This window comes from Paroedura picta, chromosome 17 (assembly GCF_049243985.1).
Source record: "Paroedura picta isolate Pp20150507F chromosome 17, Ppicta_v3.0, whole genome shotgun sequence".
Lineage (NCBI taxonomy): Eukaryota > Metazoa > Chordata > Lepidosauria > Squamata > Gekkonidae > Paroedura > Paroedura picta.
This window is the reverse complement of record NC_135385.1, coordinates 11,828,679-11,856,248: the sequence shown is the minus strand read 5'-3', so window position 1 is coordinate 11,856,248 and position 27,570 is coordinate 11,828,679. Positions and strand designations below refer to the sequence as shown.

General features: G+C 48.6%; 1 protein-coding gene across 13 annotated transcripts in view; it reads left to right on the top strand.

The window, feature by feature from the left end:
• Positions 1 to 27,570, top strand: part of LOC143826983 (putative short-chain dehydrogenase/reductase family 42E member 2) — a 59,366-nt gene that overhangs the window by 29,939 nt on the left and 1,857 nt on the right. For 9 of the 13 annotated variants that reach the window (XM_077316079.1, XM_077316080.1, XM_077316083.1 and 6 more), the window contains 10 exons: positions 15,697 to 16,045; positions 18,135 to 18,230; positions 18,489 to 18,549; positions 20,236 to 20,354; positions 20,440 to 20,515; positions 21,783 to 21,865; positions 23,371 to 23,508; positions 23,605 to 23,670; positions 25,650 to 25,713; positions 26,992 to 27,065. In XM_077316079.1, the coding sequence (XP_077172194.1) occupies positions 15,800 to 16,045; positions 18,135 to 18,230; positions 18,489 to 18,549; positions 20,236 to 20,354; positions 20,440 to 20,515; positions 21,783 to 21,865; positions 23,371 to 23,508; positions 23,605 to 23,670; positions 25,650 to 25,713; positions 26,992 to 27,065 (1,023 nt within the window). In that variant the 5' untranslated portion in view covers positions 15,697 to 15,799. Of the gene's footprint in view, positions 1 to 10,126; positions 10,468 to 13,533; positions 13,788 to 15,696; positions 16,046 to 18,134; positions 18,231 to 18,488; positions 18,550 to 20,235; positions 20,355 to 20,439; positions 20,516 to 21,782; positions 21,866 to 23,370; positions 23,509 to 23,604; positions 23,671 to 25,649; positions 25,714 to 26,991; positions 27,066 to 27,570 lie in introns of those variants that run through there. The other 4 variants (XM_077316091.1, XM_077316090.1, XM_077316089.1 and 1 more) reach the window with 3 other exon arrangements.

The following is a 27,570-nucleotide window of genomic DNA, read 5'->3' as shown; positions in this document are numbered from 1 at the left end:
AGGCTGGCGACGGATTGTGATGTCACAGGAAGTGATAACATGTGATGTATGGCAGGGAGGTGTGGCCTGCTGACCTCACTTCCAGGGGTTCTCAAAGCTTGAGGGATTTCTCAGTGGTAAAAAGATTGAGAGAAGATTATCTATAGAGCTTTGCTGATCGATCGTGTCTAACAAAGCTTGTAAAGATGGCCGTGTTGCTACCCTGCCGCTCTCCTCAGTCAGAGCTCTAGTCGTGAGCATGGCTGCTCTTGTAGAATCTCCATAGAAGCCCTGAGACCCACGGTCTCGTATGCCTTGCGGATCTTTTAATCCAAAGATAGAGAACCCACCACCTCCCGAGGAAGCCTGTTCCACTGAGAAACCGCTCTATCAGGAACTTCTTCCAGATGTTCAGACAGAATTTTTAAAATTAATTTCATTCCATTGGTTCTGGTTCTCACCTGGCAGTTCTGGCAGAGCTCTCTCAGCCTCACCTACCTCACAGGGTGTCTGCTGTGGGAAGAGGATGGGAAGGCAATTGTAAGCTGCTTTGAGACTTCTCCAGGTAGTGAAAAGTGGGGTATAAAAAAACCAACACTTCTTTCCTTGCTGAAAGAGCTCTTATCTCCCTTCTTAACAATGGCATGGCTACAAGAAAGCTGCTTTCTATTATAGAATCTGATTTCCACAATAGAATGACTTGCTGGTCATTCCCGGCCCCAGAGAAGTGAGCCTGACCTGGATGGGGGCCCGGCCTTTTCGGCCCTGGCCCCTAACTGGTGGAATGAGCTCCCAAAATACCTGCAGGCCCTGGGAGAACTTCCGGCTTTCCGCCGGGCCTGTAAAATGGAGCTCTTCCGCCAGGTTTACAGTTGAGGCCAGTGCCGAGAAATATCTGAACCCCCCCCCCCCGGAAAGCTACAATGCCACACTGGTCCTATTATCGGTGTGGCCAGCTGGCATACTCCCTTGCCACCCTGGTTGACTGCTGTCAGCAGGGTAAATAAGGCAGTCCAGTTGCCCACCCCTCAACGTATTCCCTCCTGTTCCTCACAAGGTGATGCTTCACCTCAAAGTGTTGAGTTCTCATGTTGATCTTCTCGGTTAGTGCAAGCTCCACGCACCCTTGGTTGTCTTCAAAAAGTTGCACTGGTTTGGCTTCCTCTGTCCCGAAGTCTTGCATTAACTGCAGTGTCCATTTCAGTTGTCTGCACACTTCTGCTGCGGGTACATATTCAGCTTCAGTGGTGGAAACAGCGACACTTTCTTGCTTCCTACTATCACTCCGCCGCCATAGTAGATAAATGCCCACGGGTTGGCTTTCTGTCTTTAGTATCTCCTGCCCAGTCGGCATCCATGCGTCCCACCAATCTGGGATTGTCGCACGTTGGTGACTACAGTTTCAGATGTGCAGGGCCAGTCAGACCGCATTCCAGTCTCTTTTTTGCTTGGTCATTCGGCACTTCCTGCACGATAAGCCAACAGCTGCTGCAATATCTGGACGCATCAATGTGCTTAGAATCACAGAATAATAGCGTTGGAAGGGGCCATAGAGGCCATCTAGTCCAACCCCCTGCTCAACGCAGGATTAGCCCTAAGCATCCTAAAGCATCCAAGAAAAGTGTGTATCCAGCCTTTGCTTGAAGACTGCCAGTGAGGGGGAGCTCACCACCTCCTTAGGCAGCCTATTCCACTGCTGAACTACTCTGACTGTGAAAAATGTTTTTCCTGATCTCTAGCCTATATCGTTGTACTTGAAGTTTAAACCCATTACTGCGTGTCCTCTCCTCTGCAGCCAATGGAAACAGCATCCTGCCCTCCTCCAAGTGACAACCTTTCAAATACTTAAAGAGGGCTATCATGTCCCCTCTCAACCTCCTTTTCTCCAGGCTGAGCCTTCCCAAGTCCCTCAACCTATCTTCATAGGGCTTGGTCCCTTGGCCCCAGATCATCCTCGTCGCTCTCCTCTGTACCCTTTCAGTTTAGGTACAGAGATTTTTCCAATCGCTTCTCTGTTGTGGTAGTCATCAGGCAAAAGTTCACTAATTCCTCTCTGGTCTGGGCAGTTTGTTTTCATAGGAGTTGGTGCTGACTTAAGTTCTTTCATATCCATGTCGTCCAGAAATTCTAGGGTTTTCTGCTTCTGATTGAGAAGACAGCTTCCATCTCCTTCTCATTCTATTTGTATTCCAAGATGGAATCAAGAGTCCAGGAGCACCTTTAAGACCAACAAAGATTTATTCAGGGCGTGAGCTTTCGAGGGCAAGCTCTCTTCGTCAGACTAAGAACTCCTTCCATGACCGTGGGAATATATAGCAAAGATTAATTCTGTTACAATTAGTAAACTGTGTCACACATCCAAATACAGCCAATGATAATTCTTTGCCAAAACAGCCAATCAATCCCCTTGAAATTAAGTTGTTAGCCACTCAAACATGGGAGAAATAAAACTGTCTGTGAAAGTGATTACAGGCTATCACATCACCATATGTTGCTTGCCCCATCTGTTGCCATACCAGTGTGAAACATTCTTAGAATCATAGAATCATAGAGTTGGAAGGGGCCATACCCCCTGCTAGTCCAATCCCCTGCTCAACGCAGGTTCAGCCCAAATTCTTACAAGGCAATTGTCCGTAACTATCTTATCCCAAGGCCAGGGAGTAAACTCAACATACCATAACAATACCATTGCTTTACAGTCACATTATCACAGTGTCACAAATAAAATAAGCTGTGAGGAATATGGATACACAAGTTGAACAAGGTTAGCAAGCATCGTCCTTGAGGTCTCCAAGCTCTTTCACTTCTTGATTCTTTCTTGGTTCAGGTTCTAGACGATTTCATCACGGTCCTTCTTGGCTTCATAACATAAACGGTGATCATCTACGTTAATCGGAATATAAGTCCATTTGTTATGGACTTGAGTAGAGGCCTGGTTATGCTCTGCCTTGCTCAAACCCTTCCTTAGTTAGCGTTTGAGGCAGCTTCGCATTACAACATCTTGCAGCCTGTTTTAGTCCATAGATGCTCTCTTTCAGTTTACACATGAGGCGTTTGCCTTTATAATGCTCAGATCCTGGAGGCTGTCCCATGTAGACATCTTCCTTCATTTCTCCATGAAGAAAAGCAGTCTTTGTGTCCAGATGTTGCGCATGCACCTTCCTTGCTGCTGCTGAACTTAAAGAGCATTCTTATTGAAGGGTGTTTCACGACTGGTGTGAAGGTTTCATCATAGTCTTCTCCATACATCTGAGAGTATCTTTTAGCAACCAATCTGGCTCTGTGTCTTCACACTTCCCCTTCTGCATCAATCTTGGTATTGAAGATCCACTGGGATCCCACTGTCCTCTTCCCCGGAGGCAGTTCTATGAGTGTCCACGTTCGGTTCTTGATCAGAGATTCCAACTCTTCTTCTGGGCTTTTCTCCGTTTTTCTGCTTCTTTGGCAGGCAGCCTTTCTGTGACCCATTATGCACGGCTGCCGCTACGGCGGGTAGGGGTCTGATGGAAGATGCGGAAGATGAAGCAGCACGGCAAGCCGTGTACGAACAGCATGGTGGCAACGCCCGGAGCAGCCAGGGGCAACGGCCGAAGAGACGGAGATGCGGAGGAAACGGGACGGGAGCACAGTGCGGGGCTTCCCGGACCCGACCCGTCAAGCAGGCTGCTGCACCAGAAGCGCCCGACAGCTGGGCTGCCGAATGCGTGCGCATGCGCAGATGACACGTATGGCGGGTTCGCTCGGTGTGTCCAGGCTGCTGGAAACGGAAGGGGGGCGAGCCAGCAGACGCAGAGGGCAGGGGAGGGCACAGCAGCCCGCCGCAGTCGAGGGGCCGGAGACCGCAGGATGGAGCGCATGGTGGCAGCAGCCCTCCCCGATTATGCATGCTCTCTCTCCAGCACTGCATCTGGTTGTGCTCTGCTTTCTTCCGCGTTTCCCTAACGCAGGTTTTTCGGCAGCCTACATCAATCAGCCTCTGCTGGTGGCATGCATTATCGGGGATTTCCATCGCTGTCGTTCCAGCCCTGAGGTGGACCTTCCCCTCCATCTATGTCTTTCCATGTGGAAGGCTCAGGTATAGCTTCTGCCTTTACTAGATAAGAACATTTCTCTGGTGGGACTCCTTTGTTTGACCTGGCTGATTGTCTGACACTTGGTTCTGCAAGCCCTTCTGGTTCTTGAGGTTCTGCAGTTGTGTCTTGTTCATTGTGCATAGTACTCAGTTTCTGGTTGCGGTGCTCCATCCTTCCCCATTGGTGTGGCTTCACTGATGTCCACTGTCTTCATACTTCTTGGGTTCTCATCAATGTACACCGTATTGCAGATCTTGAGTGCGTCTGTTTGTGGGTCAAGGATTCTGCATTCCGGTGCGTAGCCAACAAAAACGCCATCTTCGGCACGGAGGTCCGTCTTAGCCCGCTTTTCTTTAGGAATGTAGGTGTATGCCTTTGATCTAAACACCTTTAGATGATACACTACGGGCGTGTGCCCATACCATAGTTCTTATGGTGTGCTAGTAGCACCTTGGGCAGGTAATCTGTTTTGCAGGTAGGTAGCAACGTCGATCGCTTCACCCCAATATTTTCAGGCAGCTCCACTTCATGGAGCATGCATTTTGTACATTTCAGTGAGAGAGCGGTTCTTCCTTTCTGCCACACCATTCTGCTCTGGAGTGTATGGGACAGTAAGATGGAGTTCTATCCCTTTTCGGTCCTGGCCCCTACCTGGTGGAATGAGCTCCCGGAAGAGTTGCGGACCCTGGGAATGGTTCTGGCTTTTCACAGGGCCCATACAATGGGGCTGCCTCCCTGTGTTTGGCTTTTTTGGTGTAATGGTTAGGAGTGCGGACTTGTAATCTGGCATGCCAGGTTCGATTCTGCGCTCCCCCACATGTAGTCAGATGGGTGACCTTGGGCTCGCCACGGCTCTGATAAAACTGTTCTGACCGAGCAGTGATATCAGGGCTCTCTCAGCCTCACCCACCCCACAGGGTGTCTGTTGTGGGGGGAGGAATGGGAAGGCGACTGTAAGCCGCTTTGAGCCTCCTTCGGGTAGGGAAAAGCGGCATATAAGAACCAACTCTTCTTCTTCTTCTTCTTCTTTTTCACTGCCATCTGATTCAGATTTCCAGATTCAGATACCTTTATTGGCCATCTGTACTGTAGTGTGTTGTTGTTTTTCTTTGAAGGAGATGGGATTTAATTATTTATTTATTTATTCATTTTTATTCATATTCATATACCGCCCTCCCCGAAGGCTCAGAGCGGTGGAACTATACATGAAACTATATAATGGGATTTTATTGGGGATTTCATTGTATTGGATTATTATGTAACCCGGCACAAGTCGCCATGCCGAGAGTGGTGGGTAATAAATCAAATAATAAAAATAAATGAAAGAAATCAAGCTTCAAATGGTGGTTCACCAGTATGCAGATGACACCCAGTTTTTCCCAAAGTTGTAACACAAAGCATGCCTCTCTAAAGTTACCCCCCTATCAGCTTTTTAAATTGCTTTTTAGATTGCTTTTTAAAAGTATCTAGATTCATGATTCCATAAGGCAGGGGTAGTCAAACTGCATTTGCTGGCAGGGGCTCCTGGGAATTGTAGTCCATGGACATCTGGAGGGCCGCAGTTTGACTGCCCCTGCTATAAGGGCTGGCATTCAAAAAGCACTATGCATCGATGATTAGATGCACAGCCATAGCAATGGGAAACTATTGAATTTTTAAAAATTTAGTGGGCATCGCGGGACCTTTAAAGCATGGAGAAAGGGGATTGGCTGCCTGGCTTGATTGACAGATGGAAGAGAGTCGCATGTTTAGCACGTTGCTCTCTTCCACCATTTCCAGCAGGCGATGTGGAGGGTGAGAAGCACAAAAAGGCGGCAAACAAGAGCGAGACGGCGAAAAAGTGCCAGGAGGCACGATTGTTTAGCGCAGGGGTAGTCAAACTGCGGCCCTCCAGATGTCCATGGACTACAATTCCCAGAAGCCCCTGCCAGCATTCGCTGGCAGAGGCTTCTGGGAATTGTAGTCCATGGACATCTGGAGGGCCGCAGTTTGACTACCCCTGGTTTAGCGCAAAGCTATCCAGCTGGCATAAAGCTATTTTTGCCGAGGTGCGGAAATGCCCCCAGTAAACAGGTATCAAGACTGTGTTGCCCCAAGGATTTGTGGATTCTCAATTTATTTTGGACAATGTTTTAGAAGATGTTTGCAAGAACAAGACCCACGGGAAAAGGCTTCTGTCTGCAAAAGGTTGTGATTCCAGCATCCAAGCAACTGTAAGTTTGTTGAAAAATTAATGGAACAAAAGAGACTTTGTGTTTTTAAAGGAAAGACTCAGTTGGTGCAGATGGGCTACCTACCTGGGATGCGTGCTATTCAAGGTAGAGAAACGAATCTTCCCAGGCCAGGTATGTTAAGTGTGTAACAGAAAAAACTGGAGAACCTTGTGAAATCTAAACCTAAAAGAAACTTAAAACAAGAGATTTACAACAGACACTGATCCTGGGACGGCCCGATTTTCCTCACGGTTTATCTGTGAACACCTAAGCAATGCTGCAGGGCACTTGACACAGCTGTGGAAAGGTAAGGAACACCCTACTGATTCCTTTCTGAAGCAGATGGATCCCATAGCTAAAGGATGGCCTCAGTGTTTAAGGGCCCTTGCCCTGGAACAGGCCCTCCATGTTTATGGTCCACACAGTGTACCTGCCAATTGATTAATCGATTCGAAACTGTTGAAATGTGAAAGCACCTTGTTGGGACAGCGGGCGAAACCCATCCACACCTTTTTCCTTGGCGACTGAACTGTGTGAACTGTGCGTAAAATCGAGTGATGTGAGCCCCAAGATCAGGCTGGACCTAAAGAAACAGAGAGCGGGACACAGACTACATCCTGGAAGTCAGCCCTCTGCCACCTACTTGATTAGCTCAGGCTGCAGAAGTTTATGCTCTCAAACAAGCCTTACTCCGGAGAAAAATGTAAGGCCTCCTACGCACTGCCTCAGGCTTCAGTGATTGCCACAGCCAAACCACACTGAAGCACACCTCCCTACGAAGAAGGAGTCCTTCCTTCTCATGAGGTGGCCAAAGTATTTGAGTTTCATCTTCAGGATCTGGCCTTCTAAGGAGCAGGCAGGGCTGATCTCCTCCAGGACTGACCGGTTTGTTCGCCTTGCAGTCCAAGGGACTCGCAAGAGTCTTCTCCAGCACCAGAGTTCAAAAGCCTCAATTCTTGGACGCTCGGCCTTCCTTATGGTCCAACTTTCGCAGCCATACATTGCAACTGGGAAGACCATAGCCTTGACTAGACGCACTTTTGTTGGCAGGGTGATGTCTCTGCTTTTTAGGATGCTGTCTAGATTTACCATAGCTTTCCTCCCCAGGAGCAAGCGTCTTTTAATTTCTTTGCTGCGGTCCCCATCTGCAGTGATCTTGGAGCCCAGGAAAATAAAATCTGTCACTACCTCCATTTCTTCCCCATCAATTTGCCAGGAACTGAGAGGGCCGATGCTACGATCTTCGTTTTCTTGTTGTTGAGTTTCAAGACAATTTTTGCACTCTCCTCCTTTAACCGCACCAACAGGCTCTTTAGTTCCTCTTCGCTTTCTGGTATCATCTGCATATCTGAGGTTGTTGATATTTCTCCCTGCAATCTTGGTCCCAATTTGTGACTCCTCTAACCCCGCCTTTCTCATGATGTGCTCCACATAGGCAAGGCGACAGTATACAGCCTTGCTGAACTCCTTTCTCAATTTTGAACCAATCAGTGATTCCATGCCCGGTTCTTACTGTTGCTTCTTGACCTGACCTGCATATAAGTTTCTCAAGAGACAGATAAGATGCTCTGGTATTCCCATCTTTTTAAGAACGTGCCACAATTTGTTGTGCTCCACACAATCAAAGGCTTTAGCATAGTCAATGAAGCAGAAGTAGAAGCAGAAGTTCTTCCTGAACTCCCTACCGGTTTGGTCCTTTATCATGCCCATCTTTGCATGAAACGTTCTCTTCATATCTCCAATTTTCTTGAAAAGATCTCTGGTCCTCCCCATTCTATTGTTTTCTTCTATTTGTTTGCACTGTTCATTTAAGAAGGCATTCTTATCTCTTCTAGCTTTTCTCTGGAATTCTGCATTCAGTTGGGTGTATCTTAAGGTGACCAGATTTCAAGATTGTCAAAGAGGGACGCCACTAATGGGGGGGGGGTTGCCAACTTCCAGGTTTGGACTGGAGGTCCGGAATCACCTAAGGCCTGCACAGCTTAGAGACACCTGGGGGTTGCCAACTTCCAGCCTCAGCCTGGAGTTCTGGAATCATCCTTAATTAATTATGGGTAGGACAGGTTGGATAGGGGCATAATCAATTTGGAATTTGTTAGGTAAGTATTTACATAAATGAGGGTGTGATAGAGTACATATTTGAATTGATTAGGGGTCAGATCAAAATGGATAAGGGAGCACTCAGTTAGTGGTGAATGGATTAGGAAATATTGTCGGTTGATAAGGATTTCTGGGTGTGCTTTTATCAAGGATTTGATGTTCAAATGAGCCTGTTTGTTACCTGCTTTTTTACGAGGCAGAATAATCCCTAATAATTTTAGATCATCTTTTGAGACAAGAAATCTAACTTGAGTCATCCGCTTTTCCGATGTCACTGTTGCTTAACCTGGATGCGGGGCTTAAGGTCGCCCCTGACTTCAGCTGCTGAGGGCCTGAGTTGAAGAGGCTGAGACTTGTGGGGCGGCAGAGGGAGGGCGCTCCGCTTCTTGCACGGGAATTCAATGGTGGCGCCACACAAGCCCCGCCCCGGAGCCAGGGGGCCTGCACGGGGGCCTCCAAAGCCCGGGCTGCCTGCTCGGCTGCCTGGTGGCGCGCGGCAAAAAAATAATTTAAAAAATAATTTTTAAAATTTAATTAAAACAAAATTAAAACATTGCAGAACGCCGCAGGACACTTGGAAAACGCCACGGGATGCGGGGCAAGTGCCCGAAAGGCGAGACTGTCCCGCCAAAGACGGGACATCTGGTCACCTTAGTGTATCTTTCTCTTTCTCCCTTGCCTTTCGCTTCCCTTCTCTCCTCAGCTATTTGTAAAGCTTTCTCAGATAGCCATTTTGATTTCTTGCATTTCTTTTTCTTTGGGATGCTTTTAGCTGCTACCTCTTGTACAATGTCGCGAACCTCCGTCCATAGTTCTTCAGGCACTCTGTCTATCAGATCTAATTCCTTAAATCTATTTGTCACCTCTACTGTATATTCGTCGGGGATATGATTTAGTTCATACCTGAGTGGCCTAGTGCTTTTCCCTACTTTCTTCAATTTCAGCCTAAATTTTGCAACAAGAAGCTCATGATCTGAACCACAATCAGCTCCTGGTCTTGTTTTTATTGACTGGATAGAACTTTTCCATCTTTGGCTGCAGAGCACATAGTCAATCTGATTTCTGTGTTGACCGTCTGGTGATGTCCATGTGTAGAGTCGTCTCTTGGGTTGTTGGAAAAGAGTGTTTGCTATGACCATTGTATTCTCTTGACAAAATTCTACCAGCCTGTGCCCTGCTTCATTTTGTACTCCAAGGCCAAACTTGCCTGTGATCCCGGTTATCTTTTGGCTTCCCACTTTAGCATTCCAATCCCCCATGATGATAAGCACATCATTTTTTGGCGTTGCTTCTAGAAGGTGTTGTAGGGCTTCATAGAACTGGTCAACTTCATCCTCTTCAGCAGCAGTGGTTGGGGCATAGACCTGGATTACTGTGATGTTGAATGGTTTGCCTTGGATTCGGTGTCCCGCTTTACCAATGTTAAAATCTGGTCACCTTATATTAGGGAAATGTTCAAAATGCTTTAAAGACTTAGGGCACAGTCAATTATACATCAGTTATTACTCTATGCTCTTCCAGTTTATTTCTGAACCAGGTGTGGGTCAACACCAAAATCATTGAAATGGAAGCAGAAAGGTCTTTCCCAGGGATGGTTGACGGGTGATAACATTGTCAAAATAAATTCCAAAGACGATGGGTCCATTACACCAGATGTGAGATGCTCCAACCTTCTTTTGAGGTTGACGAACCAGAACATGGAAGATGAACTGAAGTTTCTTTTTTTGGAGTGAATTGGTTTCGGTTGAGTGTTGTAGTTCTCTGTGCTTGACACCGAAAAGCTCTCAAGAAAAATATGCCTCTGTACGGATCAGAGTCACAAGGGAGGTTTCTCCTCGAGGATGTTGAGATGATCCTGCATCATCTCTGTCGTTGCACAAGATCAAGTGCAGTTATGGATATCAAGAAATCTATATAAAGAAAGGGAGAACCTCCTGGCAGGTCAAAAGGTTTCTTTGATTCAGCGTGTTCCTCTCCCTCGTCCAAGACCTCGGACTACAGAGGTTTCTCTTTCACACGATCCTTCTTCATAGTTCCAGAGCCTTGGAGCTTTTGGGAAAAAGATTACTCCATTCCAGCTGGTAAACTCGTCTTTCCTCTTTGTGAGTATGTGTATTTTAATGTAAGTGGGGATCGGTTCTAGTGTCCTGCTTGGAGCGACCGGGGTATCCAAACTGGGAGGCAAGTAAAAAACGTGCCAGGAGCGAAAAGAGAAGAAGATTTGATTTTTATACAAAGCTTTTTCGGGCACACGTGGAAATGCACTTTTGAGGTGGAGCTAGGCATAAGCAGAGAGGGCGGTGACCTCAGATAATGCGTATCTTAGAAGGGGGACTCCAAATAAGGTACTTTAAAAATACTGCTTGGAGTTACACCGAATAGATTTTTCTTTGCCACCCAGCAAGCCTTTAGATTTTGATATTATACAAAGAGCATTCCAAACATTAATTTGGCCACTGAAGAAGAAGAAGAAAGAAGAAGAAGAGTTGGTTCTTAGATGCCGCTTTTCTCTACCCGAAGGAGGTTCAAAGCAGCTTACAGTCGCCTTCCCTTTCCTCTCCCCACAACAGACACCCTGTGGGGTGGGTGAGGCTGAGAGAGCCCTGAGATTACTGAAGAAGAAGAAGAGTTGGTTCTTATATGCTGCTTTTCTCTACCCGAAGGAGGCTCAAAGCAGCTTCCAGTCGCCTTCCCTTTCCTCTCCCCACAACAGACACCCTGTGGGGTGGGTGAGGCTGAGAGAGCCCTGAGATTACTGAAGAAGAAGAAGAGTTGGTTCTTATATGCTGCTTTTCTCTACCCGAAGGAGGCTCAAAGCAGCTTCCAGTCGCCTTCCCTTTCCTCTCCCCACAACAGACACCCTGTGAGGGAGGGGAGGCTGAGGGAGCCCTGAGATTACTGAAGAAGAAGAAGAGTTGGTTCTTATATGCCGCTTTTCTTTACCCGAAGGAGTCTCAAAGCGGCTTACATTTGCCTTCCCTTTCCTCTCCCCACAACAGACTCCCTGTGAGGTGGGTGAGGCTGAGAGAACTCTGACAGAACTGCTCTTCGGGGGTCAAACTGTTTTTGGTCTATGCTGTCATGTGCAGTTAAATGTGTGTTGTTTTTATTATGTTTTTAATGTATACCAGTGTACGTTTTTTAAATATTTACTGTTGTTTTTGCAGCACAACATTTGGGTTCCTGACGAGTTCAGGTTGGGTTTCGGTTCCCTTTTTTGGTTTTGTGCTTTATACCCTGCTTGTCACTAGCCAAAGGAGTCTCAAAGCGGTTTACAATCACCTTCCGTTCCTCTCCCCAAAACAGGGACCCTGAAAGACAGGGGAGGGCTGAGAGAGCTCTGACAGAACCGCTCTGTGAGAACAGCTCTAAGAAAAGAAGGTATAAAAATTCACTTTGCTTAGAATCATAGAATCATAGAATAATAGAGTAGGAAGTGACCTCCTGGGTCATCTAGTCCAGCCCCCTGCACTATGCAGGACACTCACATCCCAATCGCTCATCCCCTGTAACCTGCCACCCCCTTGAGCCTTCCCAGAATCAGCCTCTCCGTCAGATGGCTCTCCAGCCTCTGCTTAAAAATCTCCAAAGATGGAGAACCCACCACCTCCCGAGGAAGCCTGTTCCACTGAGAAACCGCTCTAACTGTCAGGAACTTCTTCCGGATGTTTAGACGGAATTTCTTTTGAATTAATTTCATCCCATTGGTTCTGGTCCGTCCCTCTGGGGCAAGAGAGAACAACTCTGCTCCATCCTCCATATAGCAGCCTTTTAAATACTTGAAGATAGTTATCAGATCCCCTCTCAGTCACCTCCTCTCCAGGCTAAACAGACCAAGCTCCCCCAACCTTTCCTCATGCGTCTTGGTCTCCAAACCCCTCACCCTCTTTGTTGCCCTCCTCTGGACACGCTCCAGTTTGTCAACATCCCTCTTCAACTGGGGTGCCCAAAACTGAACGCAGGACTCCAAGTGAGGCCGAACCAGGGCAGAGTAGTAAAAAATAAAAGGTGACTTCTCAGGATCTCTTTTACAAGTAGAGAATTAAAAGCCTTTTGCAGCACCTCTAGAGACAGGTCTCTTTCCACAGTGGGGAAGGTGAGATCTCTGTGACACCTGTAATTAAGGAAGGCTTGCTTGGTTGGGAACCAGACCATAAGACTGTTTGGTCATGGAAACCTTGTTTAATTGCTGTCAAAACATGCTAGATTTTCTCTATAGTTCAACATGCTAGAAATAACTCAAAAACCGCAAGCAGGAGAACACACATGGATGTCTCTTAAAGGCACACGTTTTTAAAGTTCACCTGTATTTTCAGTAGGTCAATAATTCATAGAATCAGAATCTTAGAATCCTAGAGTTGGAAGGGACCTCCGGGGTCATCTAGTCCAACCCCCTACACTACTCAGGACACTCACAACCCTCTCGCTGATTCCCCACTCCCCCGTGGGCTCACCACAGCTCTGATAAAGCTGAAAGTTGTTCTGATAAAGCTGATAAAGCTGTCCTTCTGACTGAGCAGTAATCTCAGGGCTCTCTCAGCCTCCCCTCCCTCACAGGGTGTCTGTTGTGGGGAAAGGAAAGGGAAGGCGACTGTAAGCCGCTTTGAGACTTCTTCGGGTGGAGCAAAGCGGCATATAAGAACCAACTCTTCTTCTTTTTCAGTAATCTCAGGGCTCTCTCAGCCTCCCCTCCCTCACAGGGTGCCTGTTGTGGGGAGAGGAAAGGGAAGGCGACTGTAAGCCGCTTTGAGACTCCTTTGGGTAGAGAAAAGTGGCATATAAGTACCAACTCTAAAAACAACAACAATTTAAATAATCCACCCCCCACAGTTGGTTCAGGGCGGGTAACAACGAAATAAAACAAATAAATAAACACATGAATATATAAAGCTTAAGTTGAAATTATATTGAAAGCTGACCCCTTAAAATCCTCACGGGGGTGGGCTGATTTCTGTGGGGTTTTCCACCCAGGCCAGCGAAGGGGGGGGGGCATCACCCTTTGTAAGGCTTCAAGCCGTAGTTCACATTTTGGGACCACCTTTCCCATAAAAAAACGTCTCTCTCAAACGCTTAGCAAGGCTTTGCATGCCGTAAGTCCTCTCCTGGAGCTTTCGCCAAGGACACAGCTGCTGTGGAAACATGCAAAGGTGCCTAAGAGGGCGTCAGCATTCACCTTTTGGAGCGCTCACGTTCCCTTTGGGAATTTTCACGGCCAGAGCATTCTTAACCCTTCCGGCACCTGACTACATTTCCCAGGATGCCTTGAAGGAGCCATGACAGTTGAACTGACCTGAAGCCCAACCATGCCCATTTGGGCTTGCAGACAAGACCCTAAATGTAGGGAGTCTTTGGGGAGCCCAAACCCCTCTTGATTTAGAAGATTGCCTTTTCCAGACCCTCATGCCAAGGAAACCCAGATTTGGTAAAGAGTTGTTTTTGCATCTTTGGAAGGGGGGAGATGAAAGAGTAGGTGTGATCAGAGTGATGCGGGGGGTGGGGAGGGGTGGAGGAGAGGCAGGGAGGAAGGAAGATCCCAAGCGAGGTTGCCAATCTCCAGCTTGGGCCTGGGGATCTCCTGGAATCCCAGTTGGTCTCCAAGTACACAGCTCCCTGGGAGAAAATGGCTCCACGGCATCATATCTCTACTCACATTTAGAGTTGCCAGCTCTGGGTTGGAGATTTGGGGGGGGGGACCCTGGGAGGGCAGAATTTGGGAGATGGTAGAGTATCCTAAATCCACCCATCAGCCATTCTTTTCCAGGGGAATTTGTTTGCTCGGCTGTAATATTGGGAGATCTCCAGGCCCAAACTTGAGAGTTGGCAAGCCTAATTGAGTCCGTTCTTAGGGGTCTCAGAAGAGGGTAGGTGGGAATCTTTGTCCGGGAGGGTCACGGCAGCTTGAGGCAGTCCTGTCTGGAGGGGGCTAGAACGCAAAACACGTTCAGGTCCAGCAACCTTGCAATATTGCAGCTCAACAGACGGATTCTTAAATCGCTTCTGACACCATCTTACGAAACTTTAGCAGCGGTTGAGAAGCTGGGCCGGGATCATGTACTGTTTAAACTGGAAAACCGGGAGACAGTAAAAACCAGAAGGGCCATTAAACAATCCAGGGGACCACAAAAATCAATAAGGATGATTGCAGACACTTGGGAAAAATGTTTTAGGAATGAAAAGACGGAAATCCTGCATCGTTCCGGGTCAAAATAGGCCAGAACAGGCATTGAGGGTTTGTTTAATGTTTGTTCCGGGCTCTTCCGGCTTTTACGCTCTTCCAAAGTCTGTGGATCCAGTCTGGCTTTGTCTACGAGGTGGATCTTGGGTAGAAACATGGCATGCCAGTGGAATAGCTGGGTTAGTCTGATAAAGCAGGGGTAGTCAACCTGTGGTCCTCCAGATGTTCATGGACTACAATTCCGATGAGCCCCTGCCAGCAAATGCTGGCAGGGGCTCATGGGAATTGTAGTCCATGGACATCTGGAGGATCACAGGTTGACTACCCTTGTAATAAAGGAAAGCACAACAACAGTCCAGGGACACCTTGAAGATTAACAATGCTTATTTTGGCTTACAAAAGTTTTTACTAGAATATATCTAAGGGGTATCTCTTTCATCTTCAAGTATTTAAAAGGCTGCCATGTAGAGGATGGAGCAAAGTTCTTCTCTCTTGCCCCGGAGGGACAGACCAGAACCAATGGGATGAAATTAATTCAAAAGAAATTCCATCTAAACCTCCGGAAGAAGTTCCTGACAGTCAGAGCGGTTTCTCAGTGGAACAGGCTTCCTCAGGAGGTGGTGGGTTCTTCATCTTTGGAAATGTTTAAACAGAGGCTGGAGAGCCATCTGACAGAGAGGCTGATTCTGGGAAGGCTTAAGGGGGTGGCAGGTGACAGTGGATGAGTGACAGGGTTGTGAGTGTCCTGCATGGTACAAAGATGACCCAGGAGGTCCCTTCCAACTCTGTTATTCTATGATTCCATGATTCCTGGGTGATTTTTAAATTTTTCCCGCAGGCCATGTGGAAATCCAGGGCACTCTGGGAAAAGAAAAACCATTCTTGTGAGGCGTTTTCTCCTTTGGAATGACTGAAATATTTGCAAGGCAAAGTTTTCTTTAGCCAAAATGTTCCATTTGAATAATTGCTTTATGCCAGGCAATTTGCTGCATTACCTACTGGCGATTCCCTTGTGTTCCGCAGGCAGATCATAACATTCCCAGCATACATTTATCGTTTCTACCTGACTAGCTTTGCCTACAATTGATATGCCCTTGGTTGGTGGGTTGACGGTTAGCACAATTAATCAGCTGTTGATTCTGTGTCTCTTCCACAGGCAGAGTGACTTTGCGGCTGGGGGTGGAAGTTTTCTGTCTGGCGCGATAGGACTGTAAGGCAGCCCCAAGGATCGGGAAGAAGGCCCTGGGAGAGCTCTCAAAATGGGCTCTCAATCTGGGGACGTGATCCGAACCCGGTCCAACGGAGTGGTGCCCCACTGCAGCCAGGCCTCGGACTGTGGGCTGAATGGGCACGGTAGATGCCTACAGAAGGCCTTGATAACCGGAGGAGGGGGCTACTTCGGCTACCACCTGGGCTGTGCCCTCGCCCGTGAAGAAATCCACGTCGTTCTGTTCGACAGGCAAAAACCTATATGGGAAATTCCAAGCCAGGCGGTATTTTTCCAGGTAAAGCGCTGAATTGCATGTTACGGCATACACAGTCAACTTCCCTGAGCCTTCGGGGAGGGTGGTGTATAAATGTGAATAAATAAAAGAAATAAATAAACAGCTTGGCCATTTCCTGGACTCCAGGAGAAGCAGAAGGGGAGGGGGAGCCGGGCACATCATTGAGCATTTTGGGAAGGGGGGAGGGGCAGGTCGACAAGCCAGCCATATGTGGTCATCACACCTGATAAATGTTTCACCAAAGTTTAAAAGCATTTAAATGAATGAACCCCCCACCCGTTCGGGAATCCCTTCCAGGGCTGTCAAGAAATTGGCCTCATGTATGCGACGTTGCCTAATTTTTCTAATCGCGGCAATTATTTAAAGGTGCACGCTCTCTTAAATGGATTGGAAACTCGTCCGTTTAAAATTGGACAATTCGACAGGTGACTCTGCAGTAGTTGGACGGGTTTTATATGGCCACCTTTCAATAAGAGGTAGAGTTAAATTGTTAAGTAGGCGGGTGCGTCACACGTTGTAGATTATTATTATAATATGAGAGCAACCATTAATGACTCACAAGTAATTTAACAAGGGCATGCGGTTCATACAGGCAGGCGGTTCATCAGGTCACCTACAGGCCATCCGAAATAGGGCTGCACACTCTGGCGCACTTTGGCGAGCACCCAAGCCCGAGGCAGCCAGCACCGTGGCACGGAAAGGAGGGGCAGCTGGCACCCGCGCACAGGCACAGAGCTCTGCGCCTTCGTGCAAAAGCCGGCTGGCGCACCGCTGTTGCCCCTCCTCTCCACGCCATGTTGCTGGCCGCCTCGGGCTTCACCGGCCAAAGCACACCAGAGCAGGCAACCCTAATCCAAAGTGATATTACTGGAGGAGAAGAAGAAGAGTTGGTCCTTATATGCCACTCTTCTCTACCCAAAGGAGTCTCAAAGGGGCTTCCAGTCGCCTTCCTTTCCTCTCCCCACAACAGACACCCTGTGAGGTGGGTGAGGCTGAGAGAGCCCTGAGATTCCTGAAGAAGAAGAAGAGTTGGTTCTTATATGCCGCTTTTCTCTACCCAAAGGAGTCACAAAGTGGCTTACAGTCGCCTTCCCTTTCCTCTCCCCACAACAGACACCCTGTAAGGTGGGTGAGGCTGAGGGAGCCCTGAGATTCCTGAAGAAGAAGAAGAGTTGGTTCTTAGATGCCGCTTTTCTCTACCCGAAGGAGTCTCCAAGCGGCTTACAGTCGCCTTCCCTTTCCTCTCCCCACAACAGACACCCTGTGGGGTGGGTGAGCCTGAGAGAGCCCTGAGATTCCTGCTCGGTCAGAACAGCTTTATCAGTGCTGTGATGAGCCCAAGGTCACCCAGCTGGTTGCAGGTGGGGAGGAAGTGGGGAATCAAACCCGGCTTGCCAGATTAGAAGTCCGCACTCCTAACCATGACACCAAATTACACCAAGAGTGGAGGCCACTGGAGTACAGGGGAGATTTAGCAGCAAATTAACAGCAATACACAGACGTTGGACTAGATGCCCCCTTGGGTTCCTTCCAGCTTTATGTTTCTGGGGACCAAGCCCTGTACGGAAAGGCTGAGGGACTTGGGGATGTTCAGCCTGGAGAAAAGGAGGCTGAGAGGAGACATGATCTCTTTAAGTATTTGAAGGGGTTGTCATTTAAAGGAGGGCAGGGGATGGTTCCTGTTGGCAGCTGAAGACCCACCGTCATGGCCTTGAACAACATGTTGAATGGTACCAGCTAGCAATTGAGGGGGGGATTCACAGTCTGAGTAGTTCAGCAGAGGAACGGGCTGCCTAAGGAGGTGGGGAGCTCCCCCTCACTGGCGGTCTTCAAGCAGCGGCTGGACAGATCCTTCTCCTGGATGCTTGAGGCTGATCCTGCCTTGAGCAGGGGGTGGGACTCGATGGCCTGGATGACCCCTTCCCACTCTATGGTTCCAATTCTATGGTTCCAACTCTATGGTTCTATGATTCCTTCCTCTATTGTAAACACTCAAGAAGCCCATGATGTGGCCATTAGAACATTGTGATCATTCTAAAGAGAGACCGTGATAAAGATGCTCGTCCTAACCCCTGGCTCTCCATTGCAGGGGGACGTGAGAGATTACGAGGCCGTGTTCAAAGCTTGCGAAGGGGTGGACTGCGTGTTCCACGTCGCGTCCTACGGCATTTCAGGATCGGAGCGAGTAAGTCAACAAAGCAGGGGGTTGGGGCTCAAGATGCAGGGGCTCGATCCCCTTTCATCCCAGGTCCGAGGGTGGCACTCTAGCCCAGCAGTTTCCAACCTTTTGACCACGGAGGGGCCCCTGAAATGGTTTCTCAGGCTTCGAGGAGCCCCGGAAGTGATGTCATCTGGCCACGCCTCCCTGCCACGGTCCCCGCAGTGTAGCGAATGGGAATTGCTAATGAACCACGATTCCAAGGCGACCCCTTTTCCTTCCTAGGTCCAGAGCAAAAAGCTGATTGAATCCATAAACGTGGGAGGAACGAGAGTCGTCATCAGTGGTAGGTAGCTCGATTTCCTTGCAGGTCTTGCAAAGATCCCAGTTTAGGGGCGCCAGGTCCTCCCTGCCCACCCAAAGGATTTGGAGGGGGTCCGGTTGGAAAAGATCAGTTCCTCTGCGGGTTTGGGGATGGAGCCTGGGGAGGACAGTGGGGCATAATGCCTGAGAGTCCCCCCTCCAAAGCATTAATTTTCCCCAGGGGAACTGATCTCCGCGGTCTGGAGATGAGCTGTAATTCTGGGGGTTGGGGAGATCCCCAGGGCCCAGCTGGAGGTTGGCCTCCCCTCTCCCAGTTACTTGCTCAATCATTTTTTTTTCCTTGGGGGGAGAGTGGCCAACGAGCTGAGGGATAACTGTAGGGAGAGGTACGTTCAGGGCAGGTCCTGATGAGTGCTTTTTGGAAGGGGAGGCCCAGGATTCTTCGTTGCACCCAGCATCCTTTGCAGTATGGCAGGGGATCCTGGGACTTTTGGCTTACCAGGTTGCCCCGTTGACCATCTCCGACTGGAGAGGAGGGCTGGTGGCGGGGGGAAATAGCTACAGGGGAAGGGGACAGAGGGGTAGCAGGAGGATGAAGAAAATGGTAGGGATTGGGGCGGATTGCTGTGATATTCATGAAAAACCAGTGCCTTCTGTCTGACGTTTCACCTTCAGGGAGGACTGCCAATCTCCAGGCAGGACCAGGAGAGTACCCAGAATTACAGCCAATCTGCAGGCATCAGAAATCAGTTCCCCTGGGGAAAACGGCAGCTGGGGTGGGGTGGTTGCTATGGCATTCTACCCCATGGAAGACCCTCTCTTCCCCAAACCCTGACCCCCCCAGGCTCCGCCTCTAAAATCTGGTGTCAGCAACCCTGTCTAGGGCATTAGCTTTTGGAGTCAGGAAGTCTTTGAACTGACGCCCTGGCCAATCAGGGGAGCCTGCTTTGGAGCAGGAAGTTGATTTGTAAAAAGCAGAAATCTGCACACTTACTGATGGCGGTTTTTCAAATATGGCAACTTATATCCACTGCTGGATATAAGGGGAAAGGTAGGGTCACTGCGGGTCTCTCTATCATGACCCACAGCTAGGTGGTAGAAGAGGCAAAAATTTAACGAGAGAACCTTACAAACCCTCCAACTTATATATACACAGACGACAAAAGGATCTTCCTGCCAGTGCTATTGGTCAGGTTCACTTTAAGCTGACTGGCCCTGGCAGATGAGATTCCGACCATGTGCTGGACAATCAGGATTACGATCCTGCCTTGGACCTCAAGCTCAGTCCTCAGCAGATCCTCAGGAACAGCAGTTGTTTTGGATGGGAGGGCTTAGCCTGACTTCCTCTTTGCAGCCCAGCTCTTTTGGGCAGGGCATGAAAGCACATGTCTTTTCAGCCCCCATAGAGCTCCTGACAAGTTTGCTTTCCAGCTAGATTCAGGTAATTGAGTAACATTTTGAGTCCTGAGCGCACCTTGAAGACCAACTGAGTTTATTGCTGGGGAAAATAACCATCTGACCGAGAGGCTGATTCTGTGAAGGCAAAGGGGTGGCAGGTTACAGTAGATGAGCAATAGGGTTGTGAGTATCCTACACAGTGCATGGGGTTGGACTAGATGGCCCAGGAGGTCCCTTCCCACTCTGATATTCTATGATTCCATGATTCTATGAAAAGCTTTCTGCAGGTTCACGTTTCTTTCCCATACAGTTTGCCAGCAAAGGAACATCTCCAGACTTATCTACACCAGTTCGGTGAACGTCGTATTTGGAGGGAACCCCATTGAAGAAGGGGATGAGGAAACGGTGCCGTATTATCCACTGGAGAAGGTATTGATCCTGCTGTTGGGGCTGTCTGCCGCTCTAGGGGTGTTAGCGCCAAACAGTGACGTTGATTGCTTCATCTGTCTTTTAGCACACCGACCATTATTCGAGGACCAAAGCAATTGCCGATCAGATGATATTGGCTGCTGATGGGACACCACTGAAAGGTACTTCCGGAAATGTTATAGTTTTGGGTGTCATGTGACAAGCTTCCCCTTATGACATCGAGAAAACAGAAGCTCTCCGTTTTCCAGGCAAAGGCCCAGTCTGAAATAGGTCGCATTAAAATAATAAAGGAGAGAAAGCATCTGGGCCTGTGCAGAGTTCTTTTCCTCTTTTTCACAGAACACTGTACGGCGGGGCAGGCAACCTCCAAGAGTACAGGAGGTAGCATCGTCGGCCTGCCCATAATTTTAGCCACTGCCCCATCAGGCAAGCGCAGGGCATGGGCAGGCAGAGGGGCACCGGGCACAACAGTAGACCCATATTTGAGACTACAGATCACTACTGTGCAGGTAGAAAATGAGAGAAGGCATTTCACACAGAGAAAGGAAAGTTGTTTCCCCTCCTTCCCCGCATCCTTGCATCCTCCAAGATAAATTGCCACATGTCGGAAATTAAGTCCTGGAAATGTATTAATGAAGAATGTTGCTATGGTAGCCCATTTTCCATGTTCTTCTGCTGCGGCAACAGATTTCCTCAGTGGCAGCCAAGGTTTTCCTCAGTCTTTTACCTACGATAGGGTCTGAGACAAATCAGTGGGTTTGTGATTAAAAGAAAGCCAACGGAAGCCGGAGAACTGGAAGTTTGCTGGAAATAAATTTTGCTTGCTGCCTCCAGATTTACAGTTTTTTGAGTAGCTGTGTGACTCCGTAGTAGAACAGCTCAATTTGAGTCTAGTGGTGTGAGAGACTCTGATTCTAAATAAGCAAACTCTTTGAATTAAAGTTTCTTTATTAGAAAGGCAAGCATCTATGCAGAAGGCATAGTCAGAACTGACCCACAAAGCATAGGGTAGGGAATATAGGGGCTTGAGAGGGCTCCCCCTCCCCTGGGAACTCAAACTAGGCACAATTCAAAAGAAGTCATAATATGGAGATAACTATCCAGGCATCAAGGGACAGGAAGATATGGAAACTGAGGAAACTAAACAGGGAGAGAAATAGAAGGCAATAAGGGGACGGAGGAGAGGAATGTTTGGGGAGGTTGGTATGCATAAAAGTGCTTTCATCTTGTCCCCTTCCCCACAGTGTTCAGAGGAGTGACCCGTAAACGTATCGTCCAACCCAGCCCTCTGTCGGGAAGACCGATCCCTGTTATTTTGAGTCCTATGGCACCTTTCAGACCAACACAATTTAATTCCGGGAATAAGGTTTCGTCTTAAGACCCACACGGTTAATGATCTGAATGTTAATTTCTCTGCTCTTCTCCTAGGAGGGGATAGGCTCCGTACGTGTGTCATTCGTCCACCTGGCATCTACGGGCCGGAGGAACAGAGACATCTCCCGCGGGTAGCTGTAGGTATTGGTCAGGGAGCCTTTACTGCTAATTCACACTGGGCCTTAATAAACCAGATAGGTTCCCCTCTATTTTCTTACTAATTTTCTACCTCTTTTCTGATTAAGAGGATTTTGTAGATATGGTCACAGACAAGGGTGGCCAGATGGTGGCTCTCCAGATGTCCAAGGACCACAATTCCCATGAGCCCCTGCCAGCACACTGGCAGGGGCTCATGGGAATTGTAGTCCATGGACATCTGGAGAGCCACCATCTGGCTACCCCTGCTTGAATCAGACCATTGATCCATCAGTGTCACTACTCAGGCCGAGAGCAGCTCACGGGGGTCTCAGGCAGGTAATTCCTGGCCCCAGGGAGGCTCAGCTGACCTCGACCAGGGACGGGACTTCCCCTGTCCTGGCCCCCATCTGGTGGAATGAGCTCTAGGCCCTGCCAGAGATAAACCAAGTCCACTGGGCCAGCAAAATGGAGCAGAGATGAATGAACCAACCCCTTCCACCGTCCACTGCACCTGCAGAAGAACTGAACTGCACTGCAGTTAAAACAATACTGTTCCACTGCTGAATGTTAAATTGTATACTGTTCTATTTTGGTACACGTTCCTATTGTTAAAAACGTTATATATTCAAATCAGGATGCTCATTACATTGTACGGTGTGAAAGTTTCAGTGTAAACTGCCTTGAGCCGCAAATAGAATGAATGAAATGAACAAACGAATGGATGGATGGATGGATGGAAGGAAGGAAGGAAGGAAGGAAGGAAGGAAGGAAGGAAGGAAGGAAGGAAGGAAGGAAGGAAGGAAGGAAGGAAAGGAAGGAAGGAAGGAAGGAAGGAAGGAAAAAGGGGAGTAAGGAAAGGGGAGAAAGAAGGGAGGGAGGGAGGAAGGGAGGGAGGGAGGGATTGAGGTATAGAAGGAAGGAAGGAGGAAGGAAGGAAGGAAGGAAGGAAGGAAGGAAGGAAGGAAGGAAGGAAGGAAGGAAGGAAGGAAGGAAAAAGGGGAGTAAGGAAAGGGGAGAAAAAAGGGAGGGAGGGAGGGATTGAGGTATAGAAGGAAGGAAGGAAGGAAGGAAGGAAGGAAGGAAGGAAGGAGGAAGGAAGGAAGGAAGGAAGGAAGGAAGGAAGGAAAAAGGGGAGTAAGGAAAGGGGAGAAAAAAGGGAGGGAGGGATTGAGATATAGAAGGAAGGAAGGAAGGAAGGAAGGAAGGAAGGAAGGAAGGAAGGAAGGAAGGAAGGAAGGAAGGAAGGAAGGAAGGAAGGAAGGAAGGAAGGAAGGAAAAAGGGGAGTAAGGAAAGGGGAGAAAAAAGGGAGGGAGGGATTGAGATATAGAAGGAAGGAAGGAAGGAAGGAAGGAAGGAAGGAAGGAAGGAAGGAAGGAAGGAAGGAAGGAAGGAAGGAAGGAAGTTAGAGCAGCAGCATTCCTGAGCATAGGAAGATGGCCCAGGTGCCATGCGTTCCTGCGTCCGGAGCTCACCTACCTGACCATGCGGTGTTCTTCTCCACAGAGGAACATCCAAAGGCAGCTCTTCAGCTTTCAGTTTTGGAGCCGCGATACTCTCATGAACTGGGTCCACGTTCACAACCTCGTGCAAGGGCATCTCCTAGCCTCTGCAGCCCTCACTGCCGAGAGAGGCTACATCGCGGTAAGTAAAGTTGCTCAGATTTGAAAAGCGTGGGCAGAACCCTCAGGGGCCCCAGTGTGGTTTGCTGCTCATTTCTCTCTCCTTCCTTCCTCCCAGAGTGGCCAGGCGTATTATATACATGATGGCGAGAGCATCGTTTTTGCCGAATGGATAGCCCTGCTGGTATGAAGTTAGTTTTTCAAGTTAGTTTTGCCCTGAGAAAACCGAGAGGGCGTCCTTTCGGTGTGCATGCCTGAGAGAGAGAGGAAGGCCATTGTGGCAGGGTGGTGTAGTGGTTAGAGCACGGCTCCCCAGGACCGTGGAGCTTGAGGCTGCTTCCCGAATTTTGAGAAAGGGTGACCACAGTACTGCAAACTTAAATGGACTCCGGGGAATGGGAGAGGACAGGAAGGCCTGGAGGATCATTGTCCAGGGGGTCGCGATGGGTCGGACACGACTTCGCACATAACAACAACAACAAAACCACAGTACCCCGTAACCACACAGCAGTGTCAAGATCAAACTTTATTTACGGTCGTTCAGGTTCAAAGTTCAAATACACGTCTAAGGAATCCAAAAGGAAATGTCTGATGACAAAAGGGTTGTTTATAATCAAAAGTAAAAAACGTGTCGGGATCAAAATGAGTCATTGAGACGGCGTCGGCTAGATATCGAGTCCGTATGCTGGATCAGATCAGAATGCCTTTATTGGCATACGATTGCAAAGCGTAAAACGAAAATTTCAAACAGTCCCAGATGCAGATTCCATCGTAAAAAGGTTTTCAGTCCAAATGACCAGCAAAAACTTTGCTCCTTTTATAATAGTTGCTGTGTCCCTCCCGTTTAGTATCGTTTTAATCCAGTGTTTCTCATTAACACAGCTGGATTTCAATTTCTTCAGATAATTAGCTAACGGGCGACGAAATACTTCGAACTTAGGACACACCAGAAGTAGGTGGTACAACATGTCAGGGACACGACATCCACGTAAACCAGGGGTAGTCAAACTGTGGCCCTCCAGATGTCCATGGACTACAATTCCCAGAAGCCCCTGCCAGCATTCGCTGGCAGGGGCTTCTGGGAATTGTAGTCCATGGACATCTGGAAGGCCGCAGTTTGACTACCCCTGATCTAAACAGTCTCCTGAGGAGGGATCTTCAGAAATCTACCTCGGGTGACATTTGAGGGAAAGATGTTTAAACAAGCAACTAGAAATGCTCTTCTTAACGGGTGTATCTCCAAAATCTGGAGATAGAATCCGTATGTTATACTGGCAAGGGAGACACCGTGGTCACGAATCAGTATGTTGTTCAATGAAAGAGGACTCTTTCTGCCTTGCATCAAGACCACGCAACTGAACGGCAGCTGCACAACATTTCTCGGTGTGTAAAGTTATTTGATGGTTTCCATCAGTGAGAAGTTTCTGAACGGTCGCCTTTGGAGGGAGATTTTGATGCAGCATGGCGGATAGGGCAGGGTTGCAAATCGCGCCCGCTTGTTTCTAGCTGGCCACAAGAATGGGGACAGAATCTCTCTGAGAAGAATGATTTTTTCTATCGTGGCCTTTTAGTTTAGCTGTGGGCAGCCCTGAGGATCAATCTGAGCGAAGGCTCCTCTGTTTGTGGATGAATAGAGTAGCCAGGTATGGAGCTGGGACATTCCTGTACCTACCTGGAAGCAGGAATTCTGGGATTCTATCAAGATCCTGTTGCTGGCTAATGTCCACAGATCCTTGTTTGAGAAGGGACGTAGCTTGATCGTGATGTAGGCAGAGTAAAAGTTGCCCCATGCAATATCCCATAGTGACCCCATAGGCAGCCTTCCAGAGATTGTTCTAGAGAACACCCCCCTCCCCAATGCCCCATGGGCCATACATCTAACAGCCTTGGTCAGCTCCCCTCTCCCCGTTGGCTGGTCTTGAGGCAAAAGGGACCTACAAGACGCTTGCCACGCACAGATTGAGACTCACAACAACCCTGTGAGGTAGGCCAGGAGGTGAGCATCGTTTGTCCCGAGGCGACTGGGGGTAGGTGAGCCTCATAGCTCCGCAGGGCTTTGACTTCCATTCCCCCACCTATTTCTGCCCTAATTGCTTTGCCCCTCATTGGCCAAAATGGCATAAAATCAGGTTTGTTCCATTCTCCCGTTTTCTTCCCCCACAGTTTGAAAAACTGGGCTGCAAGAAGCCGCGGATGCACATGCCCGCTCTCTTCGTTCACGTGGCAGGTAAAATGAGTCTTTGCTGGGCTTGGGGATTGGTCTTTGGGGTAAACGTCGTGCCATCCGCTGGGCGTGCCTGGCTGCCATTTGGAGCCAGTGAGACGAAAGCTACCGTGGGATCCTGACACAGCCCCTCCAAGTGTATCAGGAGCCTCTTTCTTTTCTTGAAGGTGGGGGGAGAGGATTGGAGACAGCAGAGGAGGGAGAATAAATCCAAGAGGCAAATCTCTGCCGAGAGAAGTTAGGGCTTCCCCTTTAAGGGAAGCCTTGCAAGCTGGGAACGAGGAAGCCTTTGAACTGACGTCCTGGCCAATCAGGGCTTTTCTACAGTGTTGGAGGCTAGAGGCAGCCAGTTAGTTTGGGGAGAAGCACAGAGCTGCATGCTTTCTCATGCCGGTTTTTCAAATATCCAGGGTTATATCCACTCCAGAATATCGCGGGGGAGAGGGAGGGTCACTCTGGATCTATCATGCTTGTTGCAGATGAGAAATTTAAAGCACCCAAAACCAAAATGGAAATCGCATTCAGTGGAGATGGCAGGGATTGAAATAAGAGGTCCGTGAAGATTCAGCCCTGGATTCGGAAGGTCTGGTGGCACAAGCTGTGAATATGCCTTGGGCTGGCGCCGTTCTTAATTCTTCTTTAAATCAGCAGGGCTCAGAGTCACTCCCGGCTCTTGTGACTAAGCGAGCCTTAACTAGAAATGACATCTGAACGAGACGGCTTTGACTCTCAAATGCTTGTGCACGTAAAACGCAGTTCAGTCACAGCCAGTTTAGGACAGCCCCTCATGGCGCAGTGGTTGAAGAACGGCGGTCTCTAATCTGGAGAACCGGGTTCGGATCCCCACTCCTCTACATGCAGCCAGCTGGGTGACCTGGGGCCAGTCACAGTTCTCTTGGCGCTGTTCTTTCAGAGCAGTTCTCCCACAGCTCTCTCAGCCCACTGTGGTGGGGAGAAGAAGGGAAAGGCATTTGTAACCCACATTGGAACTCCTTTGGGGTACTAAAACCCAGCTTCTTCAGGGTAAGATATGAGGAGAGGCCGTAGCCTGCCTCTGTGTAACAGTCCTTCCTTAGGGGGGGGGAGCTGGTCCTGTCCTCCCAGTACTAACCAGGGCCAATTGGAGATCAGGTGAGATCAGGCTGGCCTGGACCATTTAGGTCAGGATCTCGAAAGCACACATAACCCCCCAGTATCGTTTCCTAAGTTGCAACAGGGCCCTCCCCAGAAACGAAGTGAATCAGTGAAAATAAAACCGACTGTAGACATTGTGTTTTACAGCTGCCTTGCTGGAATATCTGCACCTGCTTCTGAAACCAGTTTGCAACTTCACACCCATCGTGACCAGAACAGAGGTAAAAAAAAAAGAATACCCCATATGTTCTTGCTTCCATGAATAGCACATTGAAGAGTTCACAGCCTGAAAGAAACCACGTTCCTACTGAGGCAGTGCCTTGCTCGATACTTGGAAGTTCAGATTGTGGCCTTGCATTCAGGAATGTGCCTCAAGTGCCCACTCCATGCACCTAGAAAGCAAGGATGCCAGGGAGAAGGGTTCTAGCCTAGCCTTTCCCTGACATGCTCGTTTTCTTCATGCAGGGATTTTGTTCTGATTGTTTCGTTTCTCGTTCTCTGCCCTGTCTTTTCCCCCAAGGACAGTGTGAGAGAAGAGGGTGCCATAAGGATTCAGTCCCTAGTTCATGGGATTCCTCAGCCGCACGGTCTATATTTCAGTTCAACCTTGATAATGACGCCCCTTTCAAAAGCGAGTTTGCACGGGACCAGGTGTCTTTCTTCACCGTCTTGCTTCACTAAAGCACAATCTTCAAAGGCAGCGATTTTTCGGAGCTTCCCTCATCT